This window comes from Larus michahellis, chromosome 1, assembly GCF_964199755.1.
Source record: "Larus michahellis chromosome 1, bLarMic1.1, whole genome shotgun sequence".
In the NCBI taxonomy this organism is placed as follows: Eukaryota; Metazoa; Chordata; class Aves; order Charadriiformes; family Laridae; genus Larus; species Larus michahellis.
Window position 1 is genome coordinate 7,508,496 of NC_133896.1, and position 27,208 is coordinate 7,535,703.

Genomic DNA, 27,208 nt, shown 5'->3' on the forward strand with positions numbered 1-27,208 from the left:
ATGGAGAGATGTGGGGCACCGCTATTTCATTAGTCTCTTTGGCTCAAGCTATTATCAAAATGGAGGGAGACTGGGGGAGCAGCGGGTGAGAGATGCACAGCTCCTGAGCTGTTTCTCACACCAGACTTTTGTTTTAGTTGGAGACATGGACCTACATTTGGGGGCTGAAGTGTAGGTCTCTGTGAAGGGTTGTTTTAAGGTGCAAGAATTTCAGCGAGACTCAACCCAATTAAAACACACCAGTGACGTGGATGATCAGGCCAACACTTCTCTGCACCTCAGGTTCCCCCTCTATAATGAGGATGATGATGATGCTTATCAAACAGCACTCAGTGGGGGCAAATCAAGACAAGAGCCTTGATGACAGATAGGACCGAGATCATCAGATTCCAGCAGAAGTTACTGCAAAGTTGAGGTGAGGATTGACAGCTGCTGGGGTTTGATGTGGCCACGGAGCAGACTGTCCACAGCAGTCACTGCTCATAGACCCGTGCATTTGTGGGAGGCGAGGGAAGGCAAGCCAACAAGAGCCCACGAAGGCATGATTCTGCCCATAGTTGGCCTGCGAGAGGGTTTGGCAGCTTGATGGTGGAGGGAAAAATGAGTATCGCTAAATTTAAGGAGTGGAGTTCAGTAAAGCACCCTGGCTTTCCTCGCTTTCTATGCCTGTGCAAGTGTAATTAAGGGAGAGTACCTAAAATATGACATTCAATTAAATGAGTTTTCAAAGAGCACAAAGCGAACTTCAGTTCCATCAGAGAAAGCTACCTGCATTGTGGCAGAAGGCTTAGAGACACCGGTTTGATTAAACACCGTGTAACAACCTTTGTGGGGCTGTAGCTTTCATATCAATTAGATGAAAGCACATTTTTCCAGCTGAGTTATAGAGCTCTGAAAAATGAGATTCAACCTTCTACTAAAATCCTTCACCTCTCCACCAAACTCTGCATAACTCACCTTCTGGAGATCTTTCACAGTCTGCTCACATCCCAGCAGACGTGAATTTGGACAGCCGGAAGAATTACGCTGGTTGCCTGGTGGCCTGAAAGTCCGGAATTCCAGTAAAACTTTCCAAAAAAATACCTGCTTTTGCTAAACACCGGCAACTTCTGTTTTCAGCTCTGGCCGTGAATGATGCTTTTGGATAAAATTGCAAAATCGGACCCTTTCTTTGCTTGGCAACTCACCTGGTAATTTTGTTGTGTAAACGAAGCATGGCTTGCAAAGAGTGGAGGGCACTGATTTAGTCCTTCGGCAACTTTGGCTCAACTCCGTCATTTGTTTGCTGATGAGGTCTGGGCAGAGAGAGGTAGTGTTTAAGCCTAGATCCAAAAGATCATCCCAGTGCCCCGCACCACGTTTACTCCATGAGTAGCTGTGAACAGGATTATCACCTGCATCAGTTGGCCTCTACCAACACAGCTGGTAGCTTTAGGTTCAGATATTTACCCTCTGCATAGGAAGAGTTGAGCTCAGGGCACAGCCAGGGGCAATTTTGATGTCCCTGTTCTGAAGGAACGAAGCTCTTGTGCTTTTTCTAAAGCACCCACTGAATTTGGGGTTTGCCTGCCAGGGGCCTCTAAGGCATGGCCTGAATCCATTGCAAAGGCATGTTTTATGTAAATAAAAGTTCAGATTTGAGCAAGCTCATGCTTATGTGAAATTCTACGTTTCCCTTCCAAGCAGGTGGGACCCCTTTCTCCTGCAGGTTCTCTTCACCCATTAGCTTTTTTTCCAGCCCACGGAACCCCAAGCTTTTAATGGGTCCCACCCTGGATTTGGGGGTCTCCAGCTTCCCATTGGCTGCTAAGGTCCACCCAGCTATTTCAGGGCTGGAAGAGGCCAGGATATGCCCACCAACATTTCTTTCTCCTTCCCACCACTGTCCCTTCAATGCAACCCTGTTGCCAAGGAGCTGTTTCTAATGGCCCGAGCTTGCCTCATGCGAGCCCTCAGGGCATGAGTGACATGATGGAGAGGGAAATGGGGTGAATAAATGTGAGATCAGGCTGTGTCAGCTGCTTCCCGGCTTGCTGTCCAGTTAGCCGGGGATGCTGGTCCTCACCTGGGGCTTTTGCAGGCGGGAGGAATGCAGTCCCCAGCAGATCTCCCTGTTGGCAATCAGGCTTCCCTCAACACATGGAGATCTCTTTGTGGGAGATAAAAGTGCTGCCAACTTGATTTTTCTACTGCCTGCTCTGAGGCGTTTGCTTTTTTTCTGGTAGCCAGCACCTGGAGTGAAAGGCCAAGGGGACAATCTCAGCCTTCCTTTCCTAAAGGCAGCAAGTTTGTGTAGAAAACCAGAATGGAGAGACTGCTCCAAATGTGTATTTCTGTGTCGTATCATGATTGAAAATAAATATAATCATTTTAACCTGGAATTCTCTGATGCTTAAAAATAAGTAGTGGGAAACCACTGAAAGCAGGGCTAAATAATGTATTGGGATGGGGAATCTGCCCATCGATAAAGATTAAACCCCCTCATCACTCATCTGGGTCGGTTTGGGCAACAAGACTCAGCTCTGGCTGCTGCCTCCCGTGCTCATCCCCTGCTGATGGCACAGCGCTGCCTCTCGCACGTGAGCGTATCGTCAGCCTGGACTTAATGCGGTGGCTGCAGTTAATTAGCAAAGCTCCTTCTCTCTTCGTTATTCAGGGATGTTAATGTCTGTGGAAGGAAAGAACAAAATGAGCCAAGTTCATTTCAGTTTTGTGAGAAACACAGGAAAACGGCAATGTTCGCCAAATAGGAAAGAGAGAAAACAAGGAGATAAGAAAAAAATTAATTTCCAGCTTCTAAGAGGCCTTTACCAATAACAATATAAAAGATAGCTGAGTGTTCTGCTTAAATGAAAAAAGTGATTACTTCACAGGCAAGTGAATGGTTTTCCGTATATTCCTCCTCGGCCCGTGTCATTTAATTTTTTTTTCCTCCACTCTTCACTCATTATTTGACTCCATCAGTGTGGTGAGATGGTGCTGGAGACTGTCAGTGTTTCTCCTGGGTGCAAGCAGAGGGGATATCCAGAGTAAGTCACCTCCTTTGGAAGGGACGACTCTGGCCTGTCACCCCTGGAAGTGAGTTGTGTCGATGCAACATTCTCGTGTCTCAGATGAGCACGTCAAGCTCAGGAAGATGAAAACTCATTCATAGTAGATGTACGGCCTTAACAGTAATATTGCATGAAGCAAAGGAGACGTGATCCATCCTCAGGGTGAACATGGACCCTGTGCAAGCACGGGCTGGGCTGGAGAGGGAAGAGAGGGCTTTTCCATGGTGTCAGTCAGCATAGCTGTGACCACTGCCTACTTTGTGGCCTGTAGGAACTGGCCTCTACATGTTATTTTGAGGTTCACAAGCCCAGTTCCCTGATGGATATATCCATCGGATGAAAGAGCAGTATGTTGGGCAACTAAACCAGTGGAGTCTCATGTCCTACGGACTTGTGTCTCCACTTGCATCCTCTGCAGGCTCCCCCATGTCCAGCAAAGCGATCTGTCTCTCCGGGGAGGGAAAACTGGATCTTTTCTCTCTACTCTGCCTCCTTATTCACAGAAAACTTCTATTTTTGGGCTTTCCTACAGTAGTGTTATATGTGGTTGGAATTGGAGGTGGAGGAGACCAACAGGCACATGCAGGGAGGTGGTGCAGAGATAGGGTGTGATCAGATGAACCTTGCTTCCTCAGGGTACGGGGCTATAAACCCCACGTGGAGACTGTAAAGTTGTAAAGTCAAGCTCTCAGGAGTTGGGAAACTCCAGAATTAAACAGCCTGCACAGCCACAATTTGGGCCTTTGTGCACATTGAATGCGATACATCCTCTAATTATCTGATCACCTATCATTTGGGGTTATTTTAATCCAGTGAATTGCTCTAGGCCACATTAACACATGCTGTTCAAACCACACACTGAATTCAACATTAATTTCCTTGCGAGCGCCTCTGTAATGCTTCAGCATCTGATCGATATTAATGTGTTTATCTTCACAGTGCTCCTGCGATATCACCAGCTGGTGAACCGAGGCACAAAGAGATTAAGGCCAAAATGATCAAACGCGCTTGCTAATTTTGGGTGCTCCATTTGCACCACCGGGGATCTGATCTTCCAAAGCACTCGGCATTTCACCGCACTTCGTGTGCCCGAAGCACAGCTCCCGTTAACTTGGTTCCGTCTCCCGGTACAAATCCAGCTCCAGGTGTCCTACACGGGACAGCAGGAAGAGGAAGGAGATCCTCATGGACAGCTTCTCCGTACTGCTGAAGTCCCCATGCTACTGTTCATAGAAAGGGAGAAATTCTGGGGGAAAAAACCAACCCCAAACCCAGGTAAATCTCTATTACAATGTCACATTGGGAGTCTTTGGGCGTCTTCTTTTTTTGATATTTTTGCAGCTTTTGAGTCCTTACCTTGTCACCTAATGTTCTTTCAATGTAAACTTTGTAGATGTAATCACAGAACTGCCTAGGTTGAAAGGGACCTTTCAGATCATCTAGTCCAACCATCAACCTAACTCTGACAAAACCCATCACCAAACCATATCTCTAAGCACTATGTCTACCCGTCTTTTAAATAGCTCCAGGGATGGTGCCTCAACCACTTCCCTGGGCAGCCTATTCCAATGCTTAATAACCCTTTCAGTGTAAAAATGTTTCCTAACATCCAGTCTAAACCTCCCTAATGTCGCAACTCATTGCTCCCCCCCCAAAAAAAAACCAAGCGTGCAAAGCCTAATCAAGCCAAATCAACCAGAGAAAGATCCAGTTCTCATTTTGACCCAAACTTGGCTCGTTGGCGAGGCTCAGCCCGTTGGATCCCAAGCCCAGACCTCCACCTCGGCAGCCCAGGGAGCGGGAGAGGAGAGGTACGAGCAGGGTTTGTGTCAGTCACGCAGCTCTCTCACGAGCTCCGTTTTGGTGGTGATTTCACACCGGGTGCTTGGCACCGTGGAAACACCAAGGTTTGGGTCTCTGGAGCTCAACACCAGGAACTGAGTGGGGTGTGTGGTTTTTGCCCCCGCAAGCAACTCCTGTCCCTCATCCCTCTTGCCTGCCCATCTCTCGTCTATTCCCTGCTCTCCTGTCTGGCTCCTGCTGTCTCTCCCATTGCTCACATCCATCTTTACCACCATGTTACTCCTCTCTCTTCTGCTTTGGCAGCGATAGTTCTTTTCCCCCCCCTCCCCCCCCTACACTTTTATGACTGTGATTTACGACCCTGAGTTTAAAGATTTATTGCAATGCCTACACGGCATGGCAGACTCTAAGTGATGTGTTCAGCTTGGTTATCACGCTCTTAAATCCCAATTTTTCCATAGTAAAACAAGCCGCCTCTGCATCGCATTGTCAAGACTTTGGTACTCTAACTTCCTAGGTTTATTCGGATGAGAATAAAAGCAGGGAAGAAAAGTCACACCGTGAAGAGGTTAGCTGACAGCTACGAACCTCACAAGTAATATAAGCACCTGGGGGCTTAACCAAGCACCAGATGGTCTTCAGGGAATTAATTGCAGGCTGAGGATCCACGTCTATATCAGCACTTGCTTATTCCACTTTCCAGACATGGTTAAAAACCCTACAGCAATTTAAATTCCCTCCTCCCCGAAGAGCAGCACAGGCACCAACCATCTATCATCTCTCCCTTGCTTTTGTTTGTTTTCGGACAGTGTTTTAGCTATCTAAGATGAGCCAGGGCCTGAGGTCATCTTAAAGAGCTTAAACTGATCTAAGGCTTTAAGGTGCTTAAGGGTGGTGTAAGGACGTTGATTATAATTAACTCTAAAAAGAAAACAAACCAACGTGTAAGACCTTCAGAAGTGTCTTGTTGAGGGCGGGGATTTTTTTTTACTTCACATGCATCCTCCTGATGTACGGACCAAGTCAAAGTCCCCTGAAAAGTCACTGAAAAGTCTTCAATTATCTCAAAGGAGCCTTGCCGTTGGCACCAGCTGCAGCAGACTCAGCCTGCTGTTGTGGACATCCTTAGAGCCAAGTTTGTCCTTTTCTGTACTGAACTTGCAGCGTCCAAACTGACCTGGAAAACGCTGAAACCCAACCGTAAGCACTAGTTTCACCCGTGGTGAAAACCCCAAGCCCCACGGTCCCCTACCAAAGTGCCCCTTTCACACTGCGGTTCTCTTTAATTACTATCCAATGAAAGAAACAGCAGTGAACCATTTTTTTTTAAAATAAGCAATTTTCTCATTTCAATAAGCATTTAAATTTCTTTTATTTAAAATAAGCAATCTTCTCTCTGTTTTTTAAGTAAGCAGTCCTTGTCGTTAAGTTAATTTTCTCCTGACTCAGCATAATACTCAGATTTCCTCCAAATTTCCAAACGGGTCACCTTGGATCAGAGGCTGGAGCTACAACATTCCCACCCTTGAAAATGCCAAGAAATGCTGTGAATGCATAAAAAAAAGGTGTTTTGGGGGGGAATGTTTATCATGTAAGTCAGACCTGGCATCTAATAAAATTAAGAGGGTAACCCACGCTGCCAAATTTGAAGATACCTTGCTCCAGGATTTTATGTCATCTTAGGCTTGTCCTAGAGGCTACGAAGCATCCGAGATGTCGTTTTGCTTGGAATTGCCTGCAGAGGTCTACACTCACGCATGGCAGCGTTGGTATCAGCATCCATGGGCTCAGACCGGCACGAAATCCCCCTTGCTCCTGCCGTACCGCAGTTTGCATGTGAAAACCCACCTTTTCGGTAGGATTGACCCAAATATTTTCTGTCACGAGCAGAAAAGCCACCATCTGAGGTTGCTGCCTGGTGGTAAAGGCAGCAGAGGACAGCTGCCTGCTTGAGCGTTGGTTTGCTTTCCATTGAAGCTGCCCCCGGCTCAGATGCTGGAGGTGGCTGCCTTGCAAAGGGCAGCTTGGACGGGGGGTTTCCACGCCAAGCACGGGCACGGGCCTGCGGGCGCTCGTCTGCCGGGCTGGGACCCGGGCGGCGGAGCAACAGGCACATTTCTGCCATTCTTGCAGAAAAGCATCAATAATGCTGGTTTGTCATTGAAAAGGGACATTATATTGTAATCTCAGAAACAATGTGGGGAAAGAGATCCAATATGATCGTATTTAAGCAGAAGAAAGCCAGGTTGCAAGTGGAAGAGCTTGGAAAGCAGACGTGACTCCTTTATTTATGCTCATTATAACGTAGTTCCCACAGTGCCCGTATTAACGGCGAGCAGTAAGCGTGGCCGAGCATCGCCGTACCGTATGTATGCAACCCCAACATCGTTTGGAAGGACCAAAGTGGTGAAAATATATACACAACCCCAACAACATTTGGAAGGACCGAAGTGGTAAAAATACTGTTTTAAATAGTATTCCAAAAATCGGATCACTTTATTCTGAAATAAAGTGTCTCACCTCGAAGTTGGTTTTTAACTTCTCCTCTAAATTTCCATAGGAGGCTTTATAAAAAATTGGGAATTTGCACATCTCCAATGTAAGGGTTTGGGGTGTTGTGGCATGGAGCGGCTGGGTGCACGTGCAGCGTGTGGAGCCGTTTCAAACGCACATCAGCCGCGTCGGCTCATTAGCCATTTTCTGATATGAGCCCTTGGCAGAGCGGTGGAGCGTGCCCAGGTAATGGGAGATTGCCACCGTGCCGCCACAAAAAAGGCTCGATTTGATGTTTCATCGGCAGTTTTAATTCTGGCATTTCTGCGAGCTTCATTTTACCACTCTATTAATGCTCTTGTAATCTAGTCGCATGTAATTAAACGTTGAATACAGCCGCACAGAGCCTCATAGCTGCAGCGTGCCCTGCTCTACGCAGCCACTCCAGAGAGAACTTTTCATGTAAGATTTTCATGTTTCAAAAATACCTGTTCTTCCAACAGCTACAATAGCTCGGCAGGAGCTTGTCAGTCAAGCAAGATTACAGACTCCCTAAATTCAGCCTGACATAACAGACTGTAATGACTCTGAAGGGGCTGTTACGGTCTATTGTGCCAGTGGTCTCTGCCTAAGAGGAGCATCTCATACATTTCTCATTAATCTTGTAACGGCTCCAGAGATTTCTATATTACCAGTAACTTCAAATACGAGTTATTTTATCACAGAAAAAATCACACAGATGTGATGCTAAAGGTGCAGGTTAAATAAGGAAAAGGGAAGTTAGATTTACAGGCTCACATGTACCTTTACCTTATGCAATTTTGATGCTGAGAAATTGCAGCATTTGCAAGGATTTGAGCAATTTCAAGTAAAATTTTTGCCCGCTGAAAGTGGGAATGGAAAAGTGGGCGATACTGTCTGTGCAGTGAGATTTTAATGTGACGCTGTAGGGACCAATGTGACTTCATAAATAATAGCGGTGGATGGTTTCGGTATGTCGTAACTCCAAGATAACTTCCGGATGGATGAAGCTCTCTGGCCTCGGTCAAGCTTGAGGTCCGGGCAGAGGATCACACTTGCCCTTTCTGGCCTCAAACACTCTCAATCTTCTCCCAGAGACAGGAGGTTACGTTCAGTAGCCCCATTCAGCAAACCCAAATCACAGCGTGGCATTTCTGATACCGAGTGATTTTTTCACGTGAAAAAGAGAGAAAATATCACGGTGGTGGGGGTTAAAGGGGAACTTGGATTTGGCTGTCAACTGCATCTCTTTAGGTCGGCCACATCTTCCATTTCCTAGCTATGCAGTGACATGGAGAGCCTGCTTGCGGACTCCTGGTGACGCTACCATGGAGCAGGTGGTAAGGATCATGCGACGAAGGAAATCCTGAGGGTAGCAAGACGATGGGAATAAGTCAGGGGCTGAAGGAACGCTGTTCGAAGTGCACACCGTGACAGCACGTAAGCACCCATGGTAGGAAATCCCAGGCTGTTCGGGCTGCCCATGTGGTGGGATGGCCACCAAAGATCGAGTTAGAGGGGTACAGTAATAAATCGTGGGAGCTGGCACAGACATAGCTGAGTGGCTCTGCCCAGCAGAGGGTAGCATCGCCCAAACACCCCAGCCTGTTTTCCAAATTTACACCTTCACACACCTCTGAACTCCTACCCCCACCACATCCCCTCTGAACTGGGAGCCCAGACCCAGGGAAAGCCTCACAGCCTGAGACCTTATAAATTCTGCTCACAAATGATGAGAAATCTGGAAAATTAGCTGCAAAAGTAGAATTTTAAGGAATTTGTTAAAGGACACAATGCATGTTAAACAGTTATGTGCATACAATCACATCTATTTTTAAGTAAATGTTATTTAGCTGCTTGTATTGGATTTATTTTTGGGTACCTAATTTGATGATCAGGTTTGGAGCTGCACTCGAGGCGTGGGATTGCCTGTACTTGCCAGTAGCAAGGCCACTGATTTTGTCACCTAACTTGGGTGTCCCAAAAGAATTGCACTTTTTTAGTGTCTTACGCATTCTGAAACGGAAGCTCAGAGATGTTACCTATAAACATCTCTCAGTTAGTCTAGACTATGATTTTCCCTGATGTCTCTGATGAATCCTGCCCATTGCCCTGCATCAGAGCTCAGCCGATGCCTGATGCGACGACGCTAGAGGTCTCAGCATCGCCAAGAAAAAGCTGCTTTTAGCAATAATCTCAGCAGGACCACACGTGTGTGCGTGCCAGGCTGGTGTCGTGCCCAGCTCAGACCGCTGTGCCGGCGGGATGGGCACAGTGCCGGGGCTTGGGCCTCTTGCCGAGGCTGCGCGGTGGCCCATCCACCTGCCTCTGGGCTCGCTGCTGCTTGAGGGGGTGACCCTGGTGTTGGGGGGCCCCTCGCTTGGCTGAGTGCCCCCAGGGCTGTGCTGGCTAAGGGCACTCCTTGCCAAGGGGTGAATTTTTGCACCCCAGAAGTGTGTGTGTATATGTGTGTGGGGGGGGGGTGGGGGGGGGCAGGTGGGTACCACCGCCCCCGCGCATCCCCGCGCAGCGCCCGGCCAGGCTGCCCGGCCGCTTGTGGTATGGCTTTTAATTTTTTTTTTTTTTTGCTGCTTTTCCTTTTTTTTTTTTTTTTTTTTTTCCCCCCCTCTTTGCTTTCCCTCCCCTCCCGTTTGACGTGCGCGGTTTTGGTGCAATGCGAATTATCTCCAGTCATTCAGTCAGGAGGGGCAGCGCCAGGCAGCAGAGCAGCGGCGGGGCTGCCTCCTCCTCCTCCTCCTCCTCCTCTTCCTCCTCCTCCTCCCATTGCCATAACAACAGCGCACAGCCGCTGCGCCCGGTGCCGGCGGGGCCGCACCGCTCCGCACCGCACCGCGCCCGGGAGGCTGAGCATCCCGCACGGGTGGGGTTGGGGGGGCGGGGGGGGGAGGAGAAACAGTGACCTCCCTCCAAAAAAAAAGAATCGCCAAAAATAGAAAAAAACCCCCAAAACCCCCCAAAAAAGGGACTTTTCCGCGGGGTGGGTCTATCAGGGACCAAAGTGACCCCGAGACGGGGGTGCGCGCAGCTGCTGCGCGGGGCGCGGAAGGAGGGAGGAACGGGGCAGCCCCGCGAGTGACTCCGCGGGGGGGCGCGGAGGAGGGAAGAGGAGGGAAAGGAGGAAAGTGGGGGGGGGGGGGAGCAGAGAAAGTTGGGAGGAAATAGCCCAGGAAAAGTGACACTCGCGGAGCCCGCCAGAGCGCGGAGGAAATAAAAGCGGCGGCGGGCAGGAAGTCTGAGGAGGAGGAGGAGGAGGAGGAAGGGGAGAAGAAGAAGGAGGAGGAGGAGGAGGAAGAAGAGGAAGAAGAAGAAGAAGAAACAGCAGCCGCAGCCGCTGCTGCCGCGACAGAAGAGAAAGCAAAAGCCGCACCGCCGGCTCGGTGCTGCCGGGCCCGGCATCCGCGGGGCTGCGCGGGGCTGCGCGGCGCGGCCATGGCCCGGGAGAACGGGGACGGTGGCGGCTCCTGGAAGAAGCAGGCGGAGGACATCAAGAAGATCTTCGAGTTCAAGGAGACGCTGGGGACGTAGGTGGCGGGGAGCGGCTGCGCGGGGGGGCGCGGAGCGGGGCGGGCGGCGCTGTCCCTTCCCCGCGGGGGATGCGCGGGTCCCCCCGCGGGTGGGCGCGGGTCTGTGCGGGGTGTGTGTGTGTGTGCGCGTGTGTATTTTGGCGTGTGCACCCATGGGCGCCGCTCCGCGCCCCCCTCATCCATCCGAGCGAGAAGTCGGGGCGATCTGGAAACGGGGAGAAAAATAGAAGCGTGGGGCAGGAGCTGGGCTAACAACCACCCCCCCCCCGAAAAAAAAAAAAAGGAAAAAAGGGAAAAATAAAGTCTTTTAAAATATTCACAGTATGAGGAGACGGGGAAAGGCTTTTTCTTGGGAGTGCAGCTGTAAATAAATGCGGTCTGACTCGACACGCTTCCCCCTAAAGCCGATGGCTGCAGCTATTCGTGGACAGGCGAGCAGAAATAATCGGAGTGGATTGGATGTGTTTTAGCTACGATGCTTAACTGTGGTTGGGGTTTATTTCTGTTATTTATAGTGGCGGGGCATAAAGATTAGTAAAACGTTAGAGGTTTGGTTGTGTTTTTTGTTTTTTTTCTTCCCCCCCCCCCCCCCCCCCGAAGGCTGAGAATAAACATGTGCAGATGGTGCAAGGGAGCGGGGTGCAGGCTGGTGCTTTTTTGGCTGAGCGGGGAGTTTTATTTCTGTTAAAACAAATTTTCCCTTGTAGGAAAATTGTAGAGGTAGAGAGCCGGGAGTGCTGAAGGCGTGTGAGCTGCTGTATGTATATACGTTCTAATTAAACTTCAGTTGTATTGGGAGTGCTCCTCGCCCCTGTGTCCCCCCTGCTTTAATTACAACTTTAAGCATGTCTCTGAACGAAGCGTCGTTAACCCCAAGTAGTGCTTTTCATAATCTGCCTGCCACTTCCAAAATACAGTTGAGCAAGTTTCGACTGTAATATTTCAGTTTCTTTCTGCTTCCAAGCGAGGGCTCTCTATAAACAGAGTATTTCTGGTGCACGGGCTCACTGTTTTCCTATGAACAACCCGCGAGTAACAATCAGGCTGGTCATTTAATATGGAGGTGGGTCACGAAACTCCGCTGTGACGAGCAGATAGCGTAGCCCTCAGAAAAACACTGACTTAGCAAATCAAATTTAATGTCCGTCCAGGTCTCTGAAGAAGCAAAGTGCAGCGTAAGAGCTAAGTGTTATGGTGTATTCTCATCACCTTCATGGAGTTTTTTGCTGCCAGAATTTCATGCTGGCAGAGATGCGTCCCTGCTTGTCACTTTAGGCGTGCAGTTCCCGTCCTGAGGGTGTTGGGGAGGAAAGTCTTAATGCGAAGAGGTTCGTTAGAGCAGCAGGACAGTTTGCCGTGGTTTCCATTATACAACACTCTCTGTCGCCTTCCCGATTGTTGTGTATGGAGCCATCTGCAAGGGTTAATTTGTGCCACTGAAGAGGTCCAGAAAGAATTAATGTTGTGGCCTTGATCCGGATCCCAGTGCTCCGTTAATGGGAGCAGGTGTAGGTCCCAAGGAAGGCAAAGTTGGTCAGAGTTAATAGTTATGCATATTAGGATGGCTGTTGCAAATTAAATTCATTAAATATGGCCAATTAGTGTCTCAAATTATTAACCATTGTCTGAGCCTCACAGTTGGGTTAGTAAATCCTGATAAGAGTGGAAGCTGTAAAGTTTTGAAACTTAACAGTCAATCAAGAAAGTTTCAGAAAATTAAAATAACTGGATTACAAACATGGGCCTGTATAAAGAAAATAGAGCTGTTCTCTTTTCCAGACCTAGGTATATTAATTATGAATGTATGTGCATTTAACAGCCTACACATCGGTTGCCTTCTGGTTGCGCATTCCTTCGTTTCGGAGAGCAGGCTGATAATTAGGAGATTTGAATCTGAGTTTTGGTTCTGTCCTTGCCCGCCCACCAGCGCAGCACCTGCAGTTCCTGCCAGCTCTGCTGTGACTTACCAGGGCGTGAAACTTCTAAAAAATTGAGGCCATCGCTGTGCAAAGCATTAACGTACCTGTTCCATTCCCACTGGAGGCCGTGACGGTCTGTCTGTTCACGGACTCGAGCAGCAGGTGTACAGGGTGCAGGAGTCCAAATGATGGGACACATTCTTAGTTATTGATAGGAAAGTACTTAAATAGGAATTAAGCAAAAGTCTAAATACCTTTAAAGCATCTGGACCAAAATGTTTTCGTCTGGCATTATTTAGGAGCGGGGATAAAATCTGCTTCCATCCCTTCTGCACTGTAATGCTGAACCGTGTTGAACATCCGTCGGTTGATCTCATCATCTAATAGTTTTTTCTCCAGCATGGGTGGGCCTGGAGCGAAAAACTTGGTGTCTCGGATGAGGTGCACTGGATTAGTGTAGTAGCGCAATTTTGCATTTCTCTGCCACCTTCCATCTCAGGATGCTGAAGTGCTGAAAGGACTTTTAACCGAAGAGCAGCCCTTTTTCATTTTTCAGTCTTAACTGCCTGTGGTAAAATTGGTTAAAGAAAGAAAGGCACTAAACCCCCAAATCAGGGAAGAAAGTGAAAGAGAAACTTTAAAAACATATTTTATTTCAAGTGCATTGATTTGTGAATGTTGAATCTATGTGTATACTCTATTAATGATTTGTTCTCTGAAAGGAGTCTTTCATCCGAATAAAAGCTTTTCATCAGATCTTGAACATGGGAGAGTTGAAATTGCTGGAATTATTAAAAAGATCCTAACTCGGTTAATCATTACACCATTTGGGCTTCAAGGAACCTCTAATGAGTACCCAGCTCTCTCTTCCAGAGCTGGAATTAATTATTTACATGTCCCTGTAAATCATGTCCAGCCATGCTGATACTGAAATAGGCATCCTGAATCGGACGTCGCCTCCTGATGTAAGAAAGTAGCTTTTTCCACCCAAAGAATTGTTTTCTTCAGTGGATGAAGTCTGTTGTCTGCTCGATGCTGTTGAGCAATAGTGTTTTCCTGAAGAAATTACCAGCAATGCAGTGGCTGCCTCGGATGGCACTCAAACCTCTATTATTTACTCCGTTCTGTATTTACGCAGTCCCTAAAGTTGGTGGCTGCAACCTCTCAGGTACCAGAGCATCAACTAAGTATTTTGGTACTATTAATCAGGAAAATATAACACGTTCTATAAAAAATATAAATATTACTATATATAAAATATATAAAATGGTCCTGATCCATTCTTGGGCTGCTTCAGTTTGGGGGTGCCTGTCCATGTAGGGCTGCAGTAAGACGGCAGTGAACCACGCTCTGAACACGGAGGTTCAGTGGCCGCCTCTTCTTGGGACTGGCCTGTTCACTACCGAGCCATTGAAAGAGAAGTTACGGACCCCGAAAAAGGAGCTAGGAAGAAATACACAAAGTCAGTCAAGAATGAAGTAAGATCATAGCAGCAGGCCAGATCCTCAGCTGATAGAGAGTCCCTTCCAAGTCAAGACAGGTAGGCTTGAGGAAAGAAGAGCATCTGATTTACCGGTTGTCTTTTAAAATTTCCACAAATTCACCTATGGTAGCTCTACTCAATTTGCAGGCTTCACCAGGGAGGGGGATTTCTGCCCCAGCCCTCGGGGGATGTAAAATTTCACAACAGCAGGAATCTGATAAGAATAGGAGTGATCACTGAAATACACCGAAATATAATTTTTTTCTTCATATTTAATTGATACTATGTTTAAGGCATTTTAAAACACAGATTTTTGGTATTCCAAGAAGTAATACGATACACCATGTCTTTCACTAGCCAAAAAGGAAAGCCTCCAATCATTTGGTCTGCCAACACAGCCCCGTGTTTCTAAGGTATCTGTCATTGGGCCTTGTTAACGTTAGAGTTATGCTGAAGTTATCATAGTTAGAAAGGCTCAAGCTTAGTAACTATGGAAATACTGGTGCTGTCCTTAAAAATGATGTGTTAGATTCCCTAAAGCTTAGTAATGATAACATAGGGAGTTGCATGGATATAGCCATAACATAGTAAGAGTCGGGTGGGAAGACAAATACGCTTCAGTGATGCATCCAGTACTTCCCTAAAATACAGTATAGAGAAAACTCAGAGGTGGTTCTGTTTTTCTCAGGGACTTTACAGTAATTTTTGGTTCATCTGTGTCCTGCGTCTCTTCTGTACTCTTAGGTCAGATGATGGGCTCCTGGTGCTCTTCATGACTCTTCTGTGCACCCATATGTGCTGCTTCGTGCTGTGAAGTGGAGTCACTCCACGTCCTGCTCTCACATCTGTTTTCTTTCTCACACACATACACACACATTGTCACAAACTCTTACGTGCCGTCTCCTGTGTTTTTGTCCCCTCACGTCCTTCACGGTATCCTCCCCTGCAGGCAGACACTCAGGCTTTTCATGAGCTGGTCCACCTCATGCTCTCATCTGTTCTTGGTTGCTTAGACCTTCATGGGGAACAAGGCTAAGGGAGGTGATGTGCCCCAGGCCAGGCATTCAGCCTTGACTTCCATTGTCAAGAAGGCTCCGGCGGTAAGGATAGGTTCTGGTGGAGGTGCCCCATGTATTTGAGTTGCCCTGTAGGGAGGAGGTGCTGGGAGGTGCCAATAGGCTCAAGTTCTAGTTGTTTCTGGTCAAAGATCTTCCCTTCTCATCAACTGTGTGCCAAAACCACTTGTGTTGGATTCAACACAATGAATTGTCACTGTTTAGCCATTTAACTGGAGGCATCATGAAAGTTACTCAATTGTTTTTCCCTTCTGATTTTGGAAATTCTCAAGAAGTAAAGAAACATGTTGATATTTGTGCTTCCTCTGGCTCCATACCCCCTGTGAAGACTGAAGAGTTTGTCTGATTTTCCTGTTTCTGCGGACATTACCAGCAATTTCTGCCTCTCTCTTACGACACCCCAGTGAGGCAGCAGTGGCTCTGTTAGAATGCTTCATCTTTTTCTTAGTTCAGTATTTTCCTTTTTTTTTTTTTTTTTTTTTTTAAATTACATTGAAGAAACATTTCACGGTAAAAAATATCTTCAGGGGAGAAAATACAGGGTCCCAAAGGGCTGAAGTTGAGACACACGTTTTCAGGAGGAAGGCTGATGAATGACTGAGGCAAACTACGAAGGCAAGTGGTTCCCATCTCTCCCATTCCATCTGGGATGACTTGCTGGGAGAAATCCATTTTCCATCTGAAAGCTCTCAGGCTTTGTGTAGGAGTCACCAGGGAAGACCTTCTTGCCCATGTTTACAGAGGAAGATGTTTTGTGGTCATTTCTGACCTTAAAATCGGTCACTCTGGGAATCTTACCATCAAACCCAGGGATAATTCATGCTAAGAGGTACCTGGTATCTACAGCACCTCTCTAGTATCTGTGGGAGGAGGAGTGAAAGCTGAGGTTTGGGTATTAATGTTTAACTTAATGCTGTGAAACAACTCAGACGTTTTAGTTTGTGCACTCCCTATAGGGCAAGCAGAAAAAAATACCATAAGGACTCCTTTAAGGTGACACATTTGTTTTAAAATAAGTAATCCTCTTTGCTCTCATGTGGCATAGTTTACTATCCCGTGTGTTCTCGGAGGCTTAAAAATAATGAGTCCCTGCTATTTGCGAGGTGAATTGTACTGTCTTGTAATGTAGATTATTGGTCTCCCTTGAACAGTTACAGAAAATAAGAGGTTTGAGCATTCAGCTGGAATTAAAATGGGAAGAAAAGCAAGGTGGCCAATGGATTTAATAGACCGATGGAGAGGATTGGGAAAAAATCTGCAGCCATTGGTGAGAAGGGGTTTTTGACAGCTCGCCATGGTTTTGACATTTCGTGGGTGTGTTATGGACAGTGCTCATTTGGGGCAACAGTGTAGCATAAAGGTTAATTTTCTTTCATCGTCTAAAAACTAGATTCCAAAATACTCAATAATCAAAGGCTTTCCGGGAAATAAATCATTCTGGGGACACCCAGTTTGCTGTATTGCCAGCTCACATATGCGCTCGTGCTTCTTTCGTGAGCCTTTTTTTTCTGCAAGTTTTGACGCCTCACCTCTTTTTGCCCTGCCGTGCCTCTTTTTCCATCTCTGCTCCCTTTCATGTGCATCTTTGTGCTGCTTGAGCTGCCCGCTGCCGGAGGACACCTGCTGAGCCTCCTGCTTGTGCAACCAAGGAGTGTGCTTGACCTGCAAGGTGACAACAACCCATTTGGGCAGGGTCGGAATAGGGTATTTGAGCTTTTTTCGCCCTTTTTTGCACAGTGCTTAGCACAATGTGATCCTCGCCTAACCCAAAGCTCAGTATAACTACTAGCGAGGACCTCTGTATAACCAATATCAACTCCACAACTGCTCTTTGTGCGGATGTGAGCTGAGGGCAAAGCATGCCTAAAAATATTGGTATTTTTTTGCCAGCCACGGGGGTAGGTGACACCCGACACCTCACAACAAGCAAAACGCAGCGGGTCTGAAGACCTGGTGGAGAGGTAATGGGTGGAGCTGAACCCAACTCTTTGGAGTCCTGTAGTAATCCTTTAACCAAAAGTCTATTCTTCCCATCACAGCCACAACACAGTGGGTGTGAGAGCCTTCTTCTCCGCCGCTCCCGCCATCTGGAGCAGCCTGGCGGCTTCCTTCACCCTCCATCTGCTTTCACATAGGAGCCGAAAAACCTCTTTATGTATTTTTTCTTTCCTTTTTGTCTCTTTTTCTCTCTACCTCTGTGGTTGACCTGAGTTATTTTTGTTGCCCCTCGCACGTGATTCTCCTGACTACGTGCAGAATGTCGGTCGGAGTTATTTAATCCTTTCAAGCATCCAAGGATACAATTAATATTGAATAAAGTTGTATTGTTTTGGTTTGCTTGACAATAACAAGCATTTATAATAGGATTCTGAATTTGTTGCCAGTAATGGTATTCACTTAACCGGTGAGTCACAGTTTATATTCATGATTACTTAATAGGACCTAATTTTCTAGTCATTTTAGATAGCATGAAAACAAGTTGGAGCTAAACGGGTACTGTTAGTAAACAGGTAATGAGTGAAAGGAGGGATAAAAAGTTCCTTGGGGCAGCGATCTGTCATTTTCGTTGGAATTCAAACCACCTTGCATTTCAGCGCTTTTCTGTAAATAATAATTAACAACAATAACAATAATTTGCAAACATATGTGTGTGATTGGGCTGCTCTTGAATGACAAATAGCTTAGCAATCAGAATATTTCTCCTTTCTAGAAATCATACTGTTCCTTAAAACCTTTCTGTCAAATCTTAACACTGATACGTTTTTTTTTGTTATCTGACTTGGCGGTTCCTATAATTTTCCTCTGAATGTTGTGTCAATCATTTTTTAAAAAGAAAACTATAAATAACAGATTGTTAATAAACTTTTCAAGGCCTTTCAGTGATGTTTTCATGTTGAAAGCTGTGTATTGAGTTTTGCGCCAGAATTACTCACCAAACAGATTGTATGAGGTTAAATTAAAATAATACTCTTTAAGCAGAATTTTTTGGCTGAGTGAAAAAGCTTTTTTTTCATTATTTTTTTTTAACACTGGGTGTGCTGAGGAAAAGCTATTGGGAAGCTCTCTTCTGGATCTGATCTGTGTGTAGAACAGCTGAGCGCAGGGCTTGAGATCCTCTGTAACAATAGATGACTGATTTTGCTTGCTCTTTTCACCTTTAAAACATCAACAGTTTTGGACAAGTGTACTACATCACCACGAAGATAGTTCTTAAAATACCTTTTTCAAGGGTCGAAAGGGGAAGAAGGACGTGAGGGAAAACATGCTGGCTTAGATGTATTGAGGATTTATTTCGATTTTTGTTTTAATTTTCTTATATTCTTATATTTCTTAATTGGAGATAAACATTACAGTTTCAGTCTACTTACAGTTTCCAGGAGGAACAAAAGGGAGGTGCTTTTAACGATGTAAACAAACGTGAGCATTTGCCATCAGCAGCAATAGGGTGCAGCACCTGTGGCCTCTCTCCCCTAGACCCTTTGGCTTTCTGCTCACCGTGGATTCTTCTCATTGTCCTGCTCTTAACCCTTTCCCTGATTTAGGTTGAATATTTAAAGGTGTGTTCTTTCAAGCCTGAGCACCCAAAATTTGGGAATTACATCTGATGCTCTGTTGTCAGAGTACAGAGGACCTAGAAATCGCATCTGTGGCTGATGGGAGTGGAGCGAGGTGAGGACCCGTGGGAAGTCTGAGGTCTGGGAGCCTTTAACCTCCATATTTGTTTTGGTGAGGGTTGGTGTGGCAGTTTGGAGAGTAAGGAATCATAGAATCATAGAACGGTTCAGGTTGGAAGGGATCTTAAAGACCATCTAGTTCCAACCCCCTAGTTCCACAAGGATGGAAATTCCTTGTTCATCAGTGGTGGGGTGTGAAGGTTTACCGGTCTCCCTAGGAGCTCCAAAGGAAGGGTTCCTCAGACGTGGCAGTGGCAGGTATCTCCCTTAAGAAGGTACCACTTGGTGCTGCGGAGTCATCCTGTGATGTTGGCGTGTTTTAGCTCAGCAGTGGGTTTAAAGCCTGCCTGCTGCCCTGATGACACGTGCATTTGAGAAATGTGGCCACCCTTCTCCCACCAGCTATGTTACTGATTGCAGAAATGGATGGCTGTCGTGGTTTTGGCCAAATGGGCCAAGGGCCAGGGACAGATACTCCCCCCCAACCTCTCGCACATGGAGAGAAGGAGGAGAGATAAAGAGAAACTTATGAGTTTAGAAGAAACTAAACTACTTTAATAAAATATTAATAATAAAAAGGAAAATAAGGAAATAGATACAGTATATACAAAACCATATTAAGCTCCCAGGATGACGTCACCAGCAGGCACTGGGGAAGTCCCAGACTGGACTCAGCGACGGGTGGGAACTGGATTCAACAGATGGAGTCAGCAACACGTGGATCGCGATCAAAGGCAGATGAACAGACAGGGTCCTCCTTGGACATCAGCCATTGAAGGGAGAGCATTGACCCTTTGATCCCTCAGCTTTTATACTGAGCATGGGGCAGATGGGATGGAATACCCCTGTTGGTCAATTTTGGGTCCCCTGTCCTTTCTGCTCCTCCCTGCGGGTGGGACCCCTCTACGGCCCTCCGCTTCTGACCCTCCAATGGGGCAAATAACGAAATTAGCTGACCTTGGTTGTTATAGCAATAAGTATAAGCAAGAGCCTCTCTGCGTACCATTACTTGGCACAAACTGTAAACATTGGTCTTATCACTCTGAGAATGAACCATTTTAGACACAACATGCTGTTAATTCCAGAGAGTTAGAAGAGGCCCAGCTAAGAAGTAAAATTACTGAACAGAAAGTTGGTTCTGTTTTACCTCAAACCAGGACAATGGCCTTTTGAGGGTAGAACAAAATAAAACAGCATAGCCACTTGTGGTTAAATGTAAAGATTTGCAAAGGCAGAAAAGCCGGTGTGTGTTTGAGGGTTGGACATTGGCAAGTGAAATATCAAGGGTCTAAAATATTTTGGGGTTTTATTATGATGCCTTTTATTGGCCTCAAATGAGGCCAGGCACTGTTGAGCTAGGAATATTACAAACACCAGAGTAAAAGACTGTTCGTACCCAGAAGAATTTATAATCTAAATAAGTAAGACAAAAATGCTAACACTGTTTTGTTAAAGACAAGAAAATGTGTCACTTGTAAACCCAGAGCTGAGCCTGAATCTTAACTCCAGCCCCATGCAGTGGACCGTTGTGCTTCTTTTAATAGCGGGCACTGTGTCAGCACCGATGTCTTCAAAATGTATTTATTTATATATGATTCACCCAGGGTCATCACATATAATTAGTTTTTACTAGTTAAGGCTTGAAGATGCAACGTGTGTCTGTATGCTGTTGGGAACAGCGCGGGCGCTTTATTGCTGCGTTGTTTCACAGATGCTCAGAGGAATCGAGGTCTTCCCAGAACTATAAAGAGCTTGAGCAGACCAGGTGGTTCTCGGGGTGATGTGGGATCATTCCTAGTGGGATCCCATCCTCCCATCCCGGCTTAAATAATTCAAGGGACCGGGCTTCAACCAGGCTTCAACTTCCCAACCAAACTCGTCAGCTGTGGCCCTGCCGTTCCCCCTGTGACGGGCAAGGACTGAAATGAGGTAAACCATTGTAGGAAAAACTGGAAAAAAAGGAAAGCACATAGAAGAACCCAAACAACATAGAAGGGAGCCAGGCTGGGGGGAGAAGAGCACTTAGAGGATTTGCCTCCACGTGGAAAACTCCTCTGGGGAAGGCACAGGTTGCTGATCAAATTCAGCCGTAGTTTGAGAGAGACTGCCGAGCATCCCTGGATAATCCTTTTCTGTTATGTTGAGTTGGCGTGGAGATTTCCTCCCCCCTGCTCGCTCTTGTCTTCTGCTGCCTCTCAGCGTAAGTAAATCAGTACAATATGCCCAGCTGTGAAGCCTGCAGCGTTTTGGAAATTTCAGGCACAGCAGAGTGCTTGGTGTGTGCTGTCGATGGCAGAAGATGCTGTGAACACATTAAACTTGTCTCGTGCTCCTGACCCTGTTTTCTTGCACGGTACCTGAACAATTTCAAAGGCTTCGTCTTTTACTTTGGGACATTTTGTAGCTGGCTCCTGAGATATCTAAAAGACTGTCTCAAGCTCTGGGATCATCATCAGCCTCACACCTCTGCATTAATGGGATTTCTTGCCATAGGGGTGTAATTAATTTGTTCAAGAGATCCAACATTTTTTGAGGGGAAAATCTGACACTGTTGAGCTTCTCCATGGCCTGACGATGATCATCGTAAAAACACCACCTCCTTCTCTGAGTCCAAGCCACGGTGTTTTGAGACGCCTTCCCTAGCATAATTACATAGCAACCTGAACACTGCAAAGCAAACAAGCTCTCCTTCCCAACATAAAGTGCTCCCAAACATAAACCGCACCCCCGCCCCCAAAAGCACCACAAAACCCCCTCCTAGAAGACTGCTGCACATGTGTGCCCTTCTTTAGGGAGAGCAGAGGGAGTCAGACAACATGTGGCTTGTTAGCCAAGTTGCTTGCACCATGAGAAGATGCTTAGATAAAAACATTTATGGAGCAGAATAATTTTGTGACTCCTGTTGGCCAGATGACCCAGGGGTACAAGAGGAATAAGTTAAAAAGAAGGGAAATGTCTCTTGTCACAGATTTGACTTACGGCTTATGCTTTTTAGGAAGCAGTAGGCTATATATTTAGACGTCAGGGGAGGATGTACCAAGAAATGAGCTGAAAAAAACAGGGTTCTCAAAAGCACATAAATACCGGACATACAGGTAGGGCAGGCTGCAGGGAGGCTTCTGCTCTTGGGTACGTCGAGGTGTGTCTGGAGTAATTTTACTGACTAATTTTCCTGGCCATAGCCATGTAATTTATGTCATGGACATAAATCCTAGGCTCTTAAGAGAGAGCCCCTGAAAAAAAATAAAATCTTGCAGAGCTTTGTAGGCAAGTCCATTGAATGAGTTTCTTATATTTTGAATGGAAAGAAAATAAAGTGATTCTAGGATTCCCGAGTGACAGCTGAGACGATTTGTGTCCAGAAAGCAACCATGTGCCCTTCTGGCACTGCTGAAGGAGAACATAATGAGCAGTAAAGCTGAGAGAATGATCCGCCCGCAGGTGAGTGGAGCTGCCCTGGGGGAAAGCCAAGAGGGAGAGGTCTGGGGCAAAGCAGAGCAATGGGATTCAGCTACAGGTAAATGCCAAGAAAGACTTGTCTAAGTGGGGTGCTTTTAGCTTAATTGACTCCAGAGGCAGCTGCGTCCCCCTCCTCGTTCATGAGAGACACAACCGCAAAAATTCACAGACATGGGTCCTTTGGACAGGACAGCTCGTGCCCTGCACCAGGCAACTCTTCATCATCGTCAGTCGAGGGCCACTGAAATGACCGGCAGGTTCAGTGCCAGAGTTTGCCCTGGAGACGGTGTGATGCTTTGACACCTTTATCTTGCATTGCCGTGTGGTTATGATGAAGGTGTAGGAGCCCTTTACATACATATAAATAGATATAGTGTATATGTGTATGTATATATATATAGTCTATATATACACACACATTAAAAATACTATTTATATAGTGATATGTAGTGATATATAGTGATATATAGCGATATATAGTGCTAGTTTCTTGCCACAGAGTATGTTGTTTGGCATCATTAAAACATGCATAGAGAATAACCCATGCCATTTGGTAAAAACTGTTTAAAAGCATTGTGAACATTGTTAATTTGTGCTGTAGTTTGAATTTCTCGTCTCGTTGGGGTTACATTTAGATGAAATAAGGAAAGTCACGCCTGCTTACATCAGCTGAGTTTCATTATCCCTAATAAAGGATCTAATCCAAAATGCAGTATGAGGATATCTGAAGATATCTTTGGTGTTTGTCCTTGGATGCAGACTGGTTTTAGCTGATTTCTAAATGCCTTTGTCTGTGAAGTGACTTCTTGACAGATGTTTTTCTGGTGCCTTGTTGCATCCTTCCATCTACTGAGATAAGATTTGGGTCCGACCAATAGCTCTGTGTTTCTGCTCCTGCTCACCAGTGAGTTGCTTTCAGTGATGGAAGGGGGATGGTGGCTTTTTCCTGCTCTGTCCCCTTTAACAGAAGTGACTCTGGTCGTGCTCCACAGCTGCTGAAATACGTAGTGTTTGACCTTGCTCAGTTTGTGACCGGAGACCATGGAAAGCCCTCAGAGGTGGTCTTGGCTGTGTGGTGTCCCCCGTGGCCCTCCAACTCCATTTCTGAGACACTTCTCGTAGGTCCTCTTAAGTATCAGAAGGAAAATGCTCACTTTGCCTAAGATTTCAACAGGAACTGTGTGGTGCCCCCTCGTTCATTTAGCTAATGGGAGTGAACGCAGTCAAATAAGTAGGAGAGTGGTGGTTCTTCCCTCTCCTCTCCTCCTCCACCTCCACGTTACCTCTGCGATGCTGAGTCACTGCTTTCCAGCTCCTGTCTTAGTCCTGCACAAAGCCCTCAGGTGGGTGCAGTGCGGTGGTCACATCCCGCAGGTGTGCACAGCTGGAAGCACAGCTGGAAGGCAGCAACGCATCTTCCTTGGGGTCAGTTAAGGGCTTTATTTGTTTAGATAAAGCACCCTTCAGGGGGGTAAATGAAGGCTTTGGGGAGCAGATGGAGTCTGTTAGAACTTTTTGGGTGCAAACTTGACTGCAGCAAGTAGAAGGTGAATCAGCTAACATTGTGCTGGGGTCAGGAGGTCTGTCTCGGATAGCCTGGAGGATTCCCAGCCGTAGAAGGGGTTCTTGAAGTATCTTCACTGACCACGTTTAGCTCCGGTCTGCACCACTGCCTGCAGGGTGATGGGAACTTCTTATTGCCTTCTGCTGCTGTATGGTTATGGCTTGCAAAGTCATGTCGATTCAAATCCCACCCTGCTAACATCGTTGTGGCGGTGGGTACATTAGTTTCCGTAATCAACTCCCTTTTCTGCTATTATTTAAGCAATACCCCTAGGGTCGTAACGGTGGCTTAGATATTCTGGTGCTTTAACACTAAGGCAAAATATGGAAGATAGGGAAATTGGTAGTAAAAATATTTATATAAAAAAGGTTTGGTTTTGGAAGGTGTCTGCAAAATGTCTTCCTAGAGGTCTCCTTTTGTGTTGGCTTAGCACTGTGAATAGATCTTCCTGAAGTCAGAGGGTAGCACACAAAAGCACACCAGGCCTGTTTCTCTTCTGATTTTCTCTTAAATCATTTGTAGCAGCGCAAAGTGAATGTAAAATTCTGCCTTTGATGTGCACAGCTTGGAGGTTTTCCTTTGGGAGTCAAGAAAAGCTTATGCTCCCCAGCAGCATGCTGGAGCAGCAGCATTTTCTGCTCCTTACGCTCAGGTTTCAGACGGCAATATAAAGTTACAAGGCTGCGGAGGAACAGGTTGCGGTTCCAGGATGGAAGAGGAAGGGTCTGCGCGCGTCCCGCGGGGTGGTTCGTGTCTTCTGCCAGCCCAGTTGTGTGCAGGGATGTGCTGTGAATTTATTTAATGAAACGATAGAGGTTAAAAATAGTCCTCCAAAAAGGAGGTGGGGGAAGGGGAGAAATACAAAGTACAAGAAGTTTTATTTCTTTTCATTCCATAGAGGCTATAAATCAGCAGGGAAGTCAGTTGCATTTTTTTTCCCTTCTGTCTTGCGTCATTAAAAAATCATCAGCCACTATGCTGAAATGGTTTGCTAGAGCCACTTCGCCAGGAACAATTTCTGACTGAGAACAATAAAAAATTGGTAGATGCCAGGCTGAATTCATGTGTCAGCGGTTGCTGAATTCAACTTAAGAGCTGTAAATGGAACCAATCATCATTTCTTAATGAGATATATGAGAACGAAGAATCACAATGCTTGAATAATCTGTCACATCTCTATCAATGCTGCTTAAGCAATTATTCAGTTTGTTCAATGGTTTGACAAGGTAACATGACAAAATCAATTTACAAAGCAGATTAAATATAAATATGCAGTGCTTTTTTCCCCAGGAATGTCATTCGTAAAGCCTTATGTTTTTTATCCTTACAATCCCTACCCAGTCGTCTGTTTTCAGTGGTACTGCTTGGATGAAGTCCTACATGGCCCACAGTGACATTAGTCACCAGATCATTTGTCATTTATCCATCTCTGGCCTAATGAGACTGTCGTCTGGGCCTTGGTAAAAATGAATGATGCATTCCTCCAATATACAGTGTAAGTATGTTTTTCACTTAGTGCTAAAGCTGTATTTGTCCAGGGTCCTCTAGGAAGCCTGGCCCTCAGCCCTTATTAACGCCTAATGTACATCTTTCTGAATATTTTATTTGTTTGGCAGCAAATGCAGGAGGAATTTGGTATGAGTTCCCTAGGAGCTAAATAGCAAGTGTTGTCCACGGGGGTGATACGATCATCTGTTTTAATAGCAGACCTTTCATCATGCTGCAATGGACTGTGACTGGGATGGTCCCGTCCCTGTTTGTAGCGATGGGTATCGTCTGCAGCAAACCACCCATAACAACAGGTTACAGGGACCGTCGCAGTGCACAATAAATGCCTTCTTCAGCAGCAGGACTTCACTGGTCTTCCCCTTTTCTTCCATAAATGAGTCCCCATCCGTTGAATGTGCTCGAGTGGCATGGTGTAATGAAGCTGTGGCACACAAGAGGGAATTTTGCACCTCTCATCTCTGTGGGGAACTCAAGATTGTAAGATTTTGGTTGAAAAAAATCCCCGTACAAATAACGCTGGGATTCCCTCAGTCCATTTGTGTTTTATATAGTCTACAAGATGCCGTCGATGTACCTGGCTGCGTATGTCATTATGCCTGTAATGTTGTATGTCACTGGGTTCTCAACAGAGGTGTCGTAAACAGCTTTTAGGGAACCATGAGCACTTTTCTTTTTATTTCAGACAAGGCGACAGGGTTCCCAGCAGCCTTTTAAATATGCCAGGGGATTGTGTCATGGAGGAGAACAGTATTTCTTAACTTATTGTTGCCATATGATTCCCATTACTAAAATTTCTAGCAAATCACTCTCTTTACAAAATCCGCGATACAATAAACTCACATGCTTATATTTTTGCTACGTTTATGCATGACATATGGACTTCCAGTATCTGGTTACTCAGTTTCTGCTCAACGTCTTGTATTTTCTGGTGACTGCTGAAGAATCTGAGTACATACGGTGTTTCCTTATCTATTATTGGTGTGGCTGCAGCCTTTATCTTGTGGTTTGTTGGCTAACTGTCAGATACTCATGGCTTCATTAAGAAACAGATGTACAGGTCTACGCTTTGTTTTTGTAGCTGCACTTTTGACATATTGTAAATGTCCTTAATTGATTTTGTTCAGGATAATACCATCTGCTGGCATCTGTTTCTGCTGTGGCTCTTGCTGAATACTTGTGTGTGTCGTGGTCTATAAGGACAAATTACAGAGTTTCAGCGAGGCATTATGTTGATTTTTTTTCTGAAATAAATGCGAGCAGAATTTGAGTATTGGATGACCTTATAATTACATAATTTAATATCTGGATTAATACAGTTTATTCCAAAGGGCATGTTTCAGGCAAGAATTGGGCCCTGTGTCCCTGTCGATCTCTCATAATTTATTGTTGGCGGGTCTGCAAATGTATTGGAGCTCCCAGACTGGGGGAAAAGCAGCCTTTGGCTTTATATGTGACTGCCCTTGATCATGGAGAGATGCGGAATAAACTTAGATCTGCCTGAAGCTTTGACGTGAAACTCTGTCTAACACACAGTCAAGATAAGTCATCTTTCAAACATCACTTACTGTATCTCTAACATTGATGGGCTTCTTGTCAGCTTTTAACATAG

General features: G+C 45.9%; 1 protein-coding gene across 3 annotated transcripts in view; it reads left to right on the forward strand.

The window, feature by feature from the left end:
- Positions 1-10,038: 10,038 nt before the first annotated feature.
- The window catches only part of CAMK1D (calcium/calmodulin dependent protein kinase ID), a 236,106-nt gene continuing 218,936 nt past the window's right edge, over positions 10,039-27,208 (forward strand). The window contains exon 1 of one of the 3 annotated variants that reach the window (XM_074573301.1): positions 10,039-10,912. In XM_074573301.1, the coding sequence (XP_074429402.1) occupies positions 10,821-10,912 (92 nt within the window). In that variant the 5' untranslated portion in view covers positions 10,039-10,820. The remainder of the gene's footprint in view (positions 10,913-27,208) is intronic. The other 2 variants (XM_074573302.1, XM_074573299.1) reach the window with 2 other exon arrangements.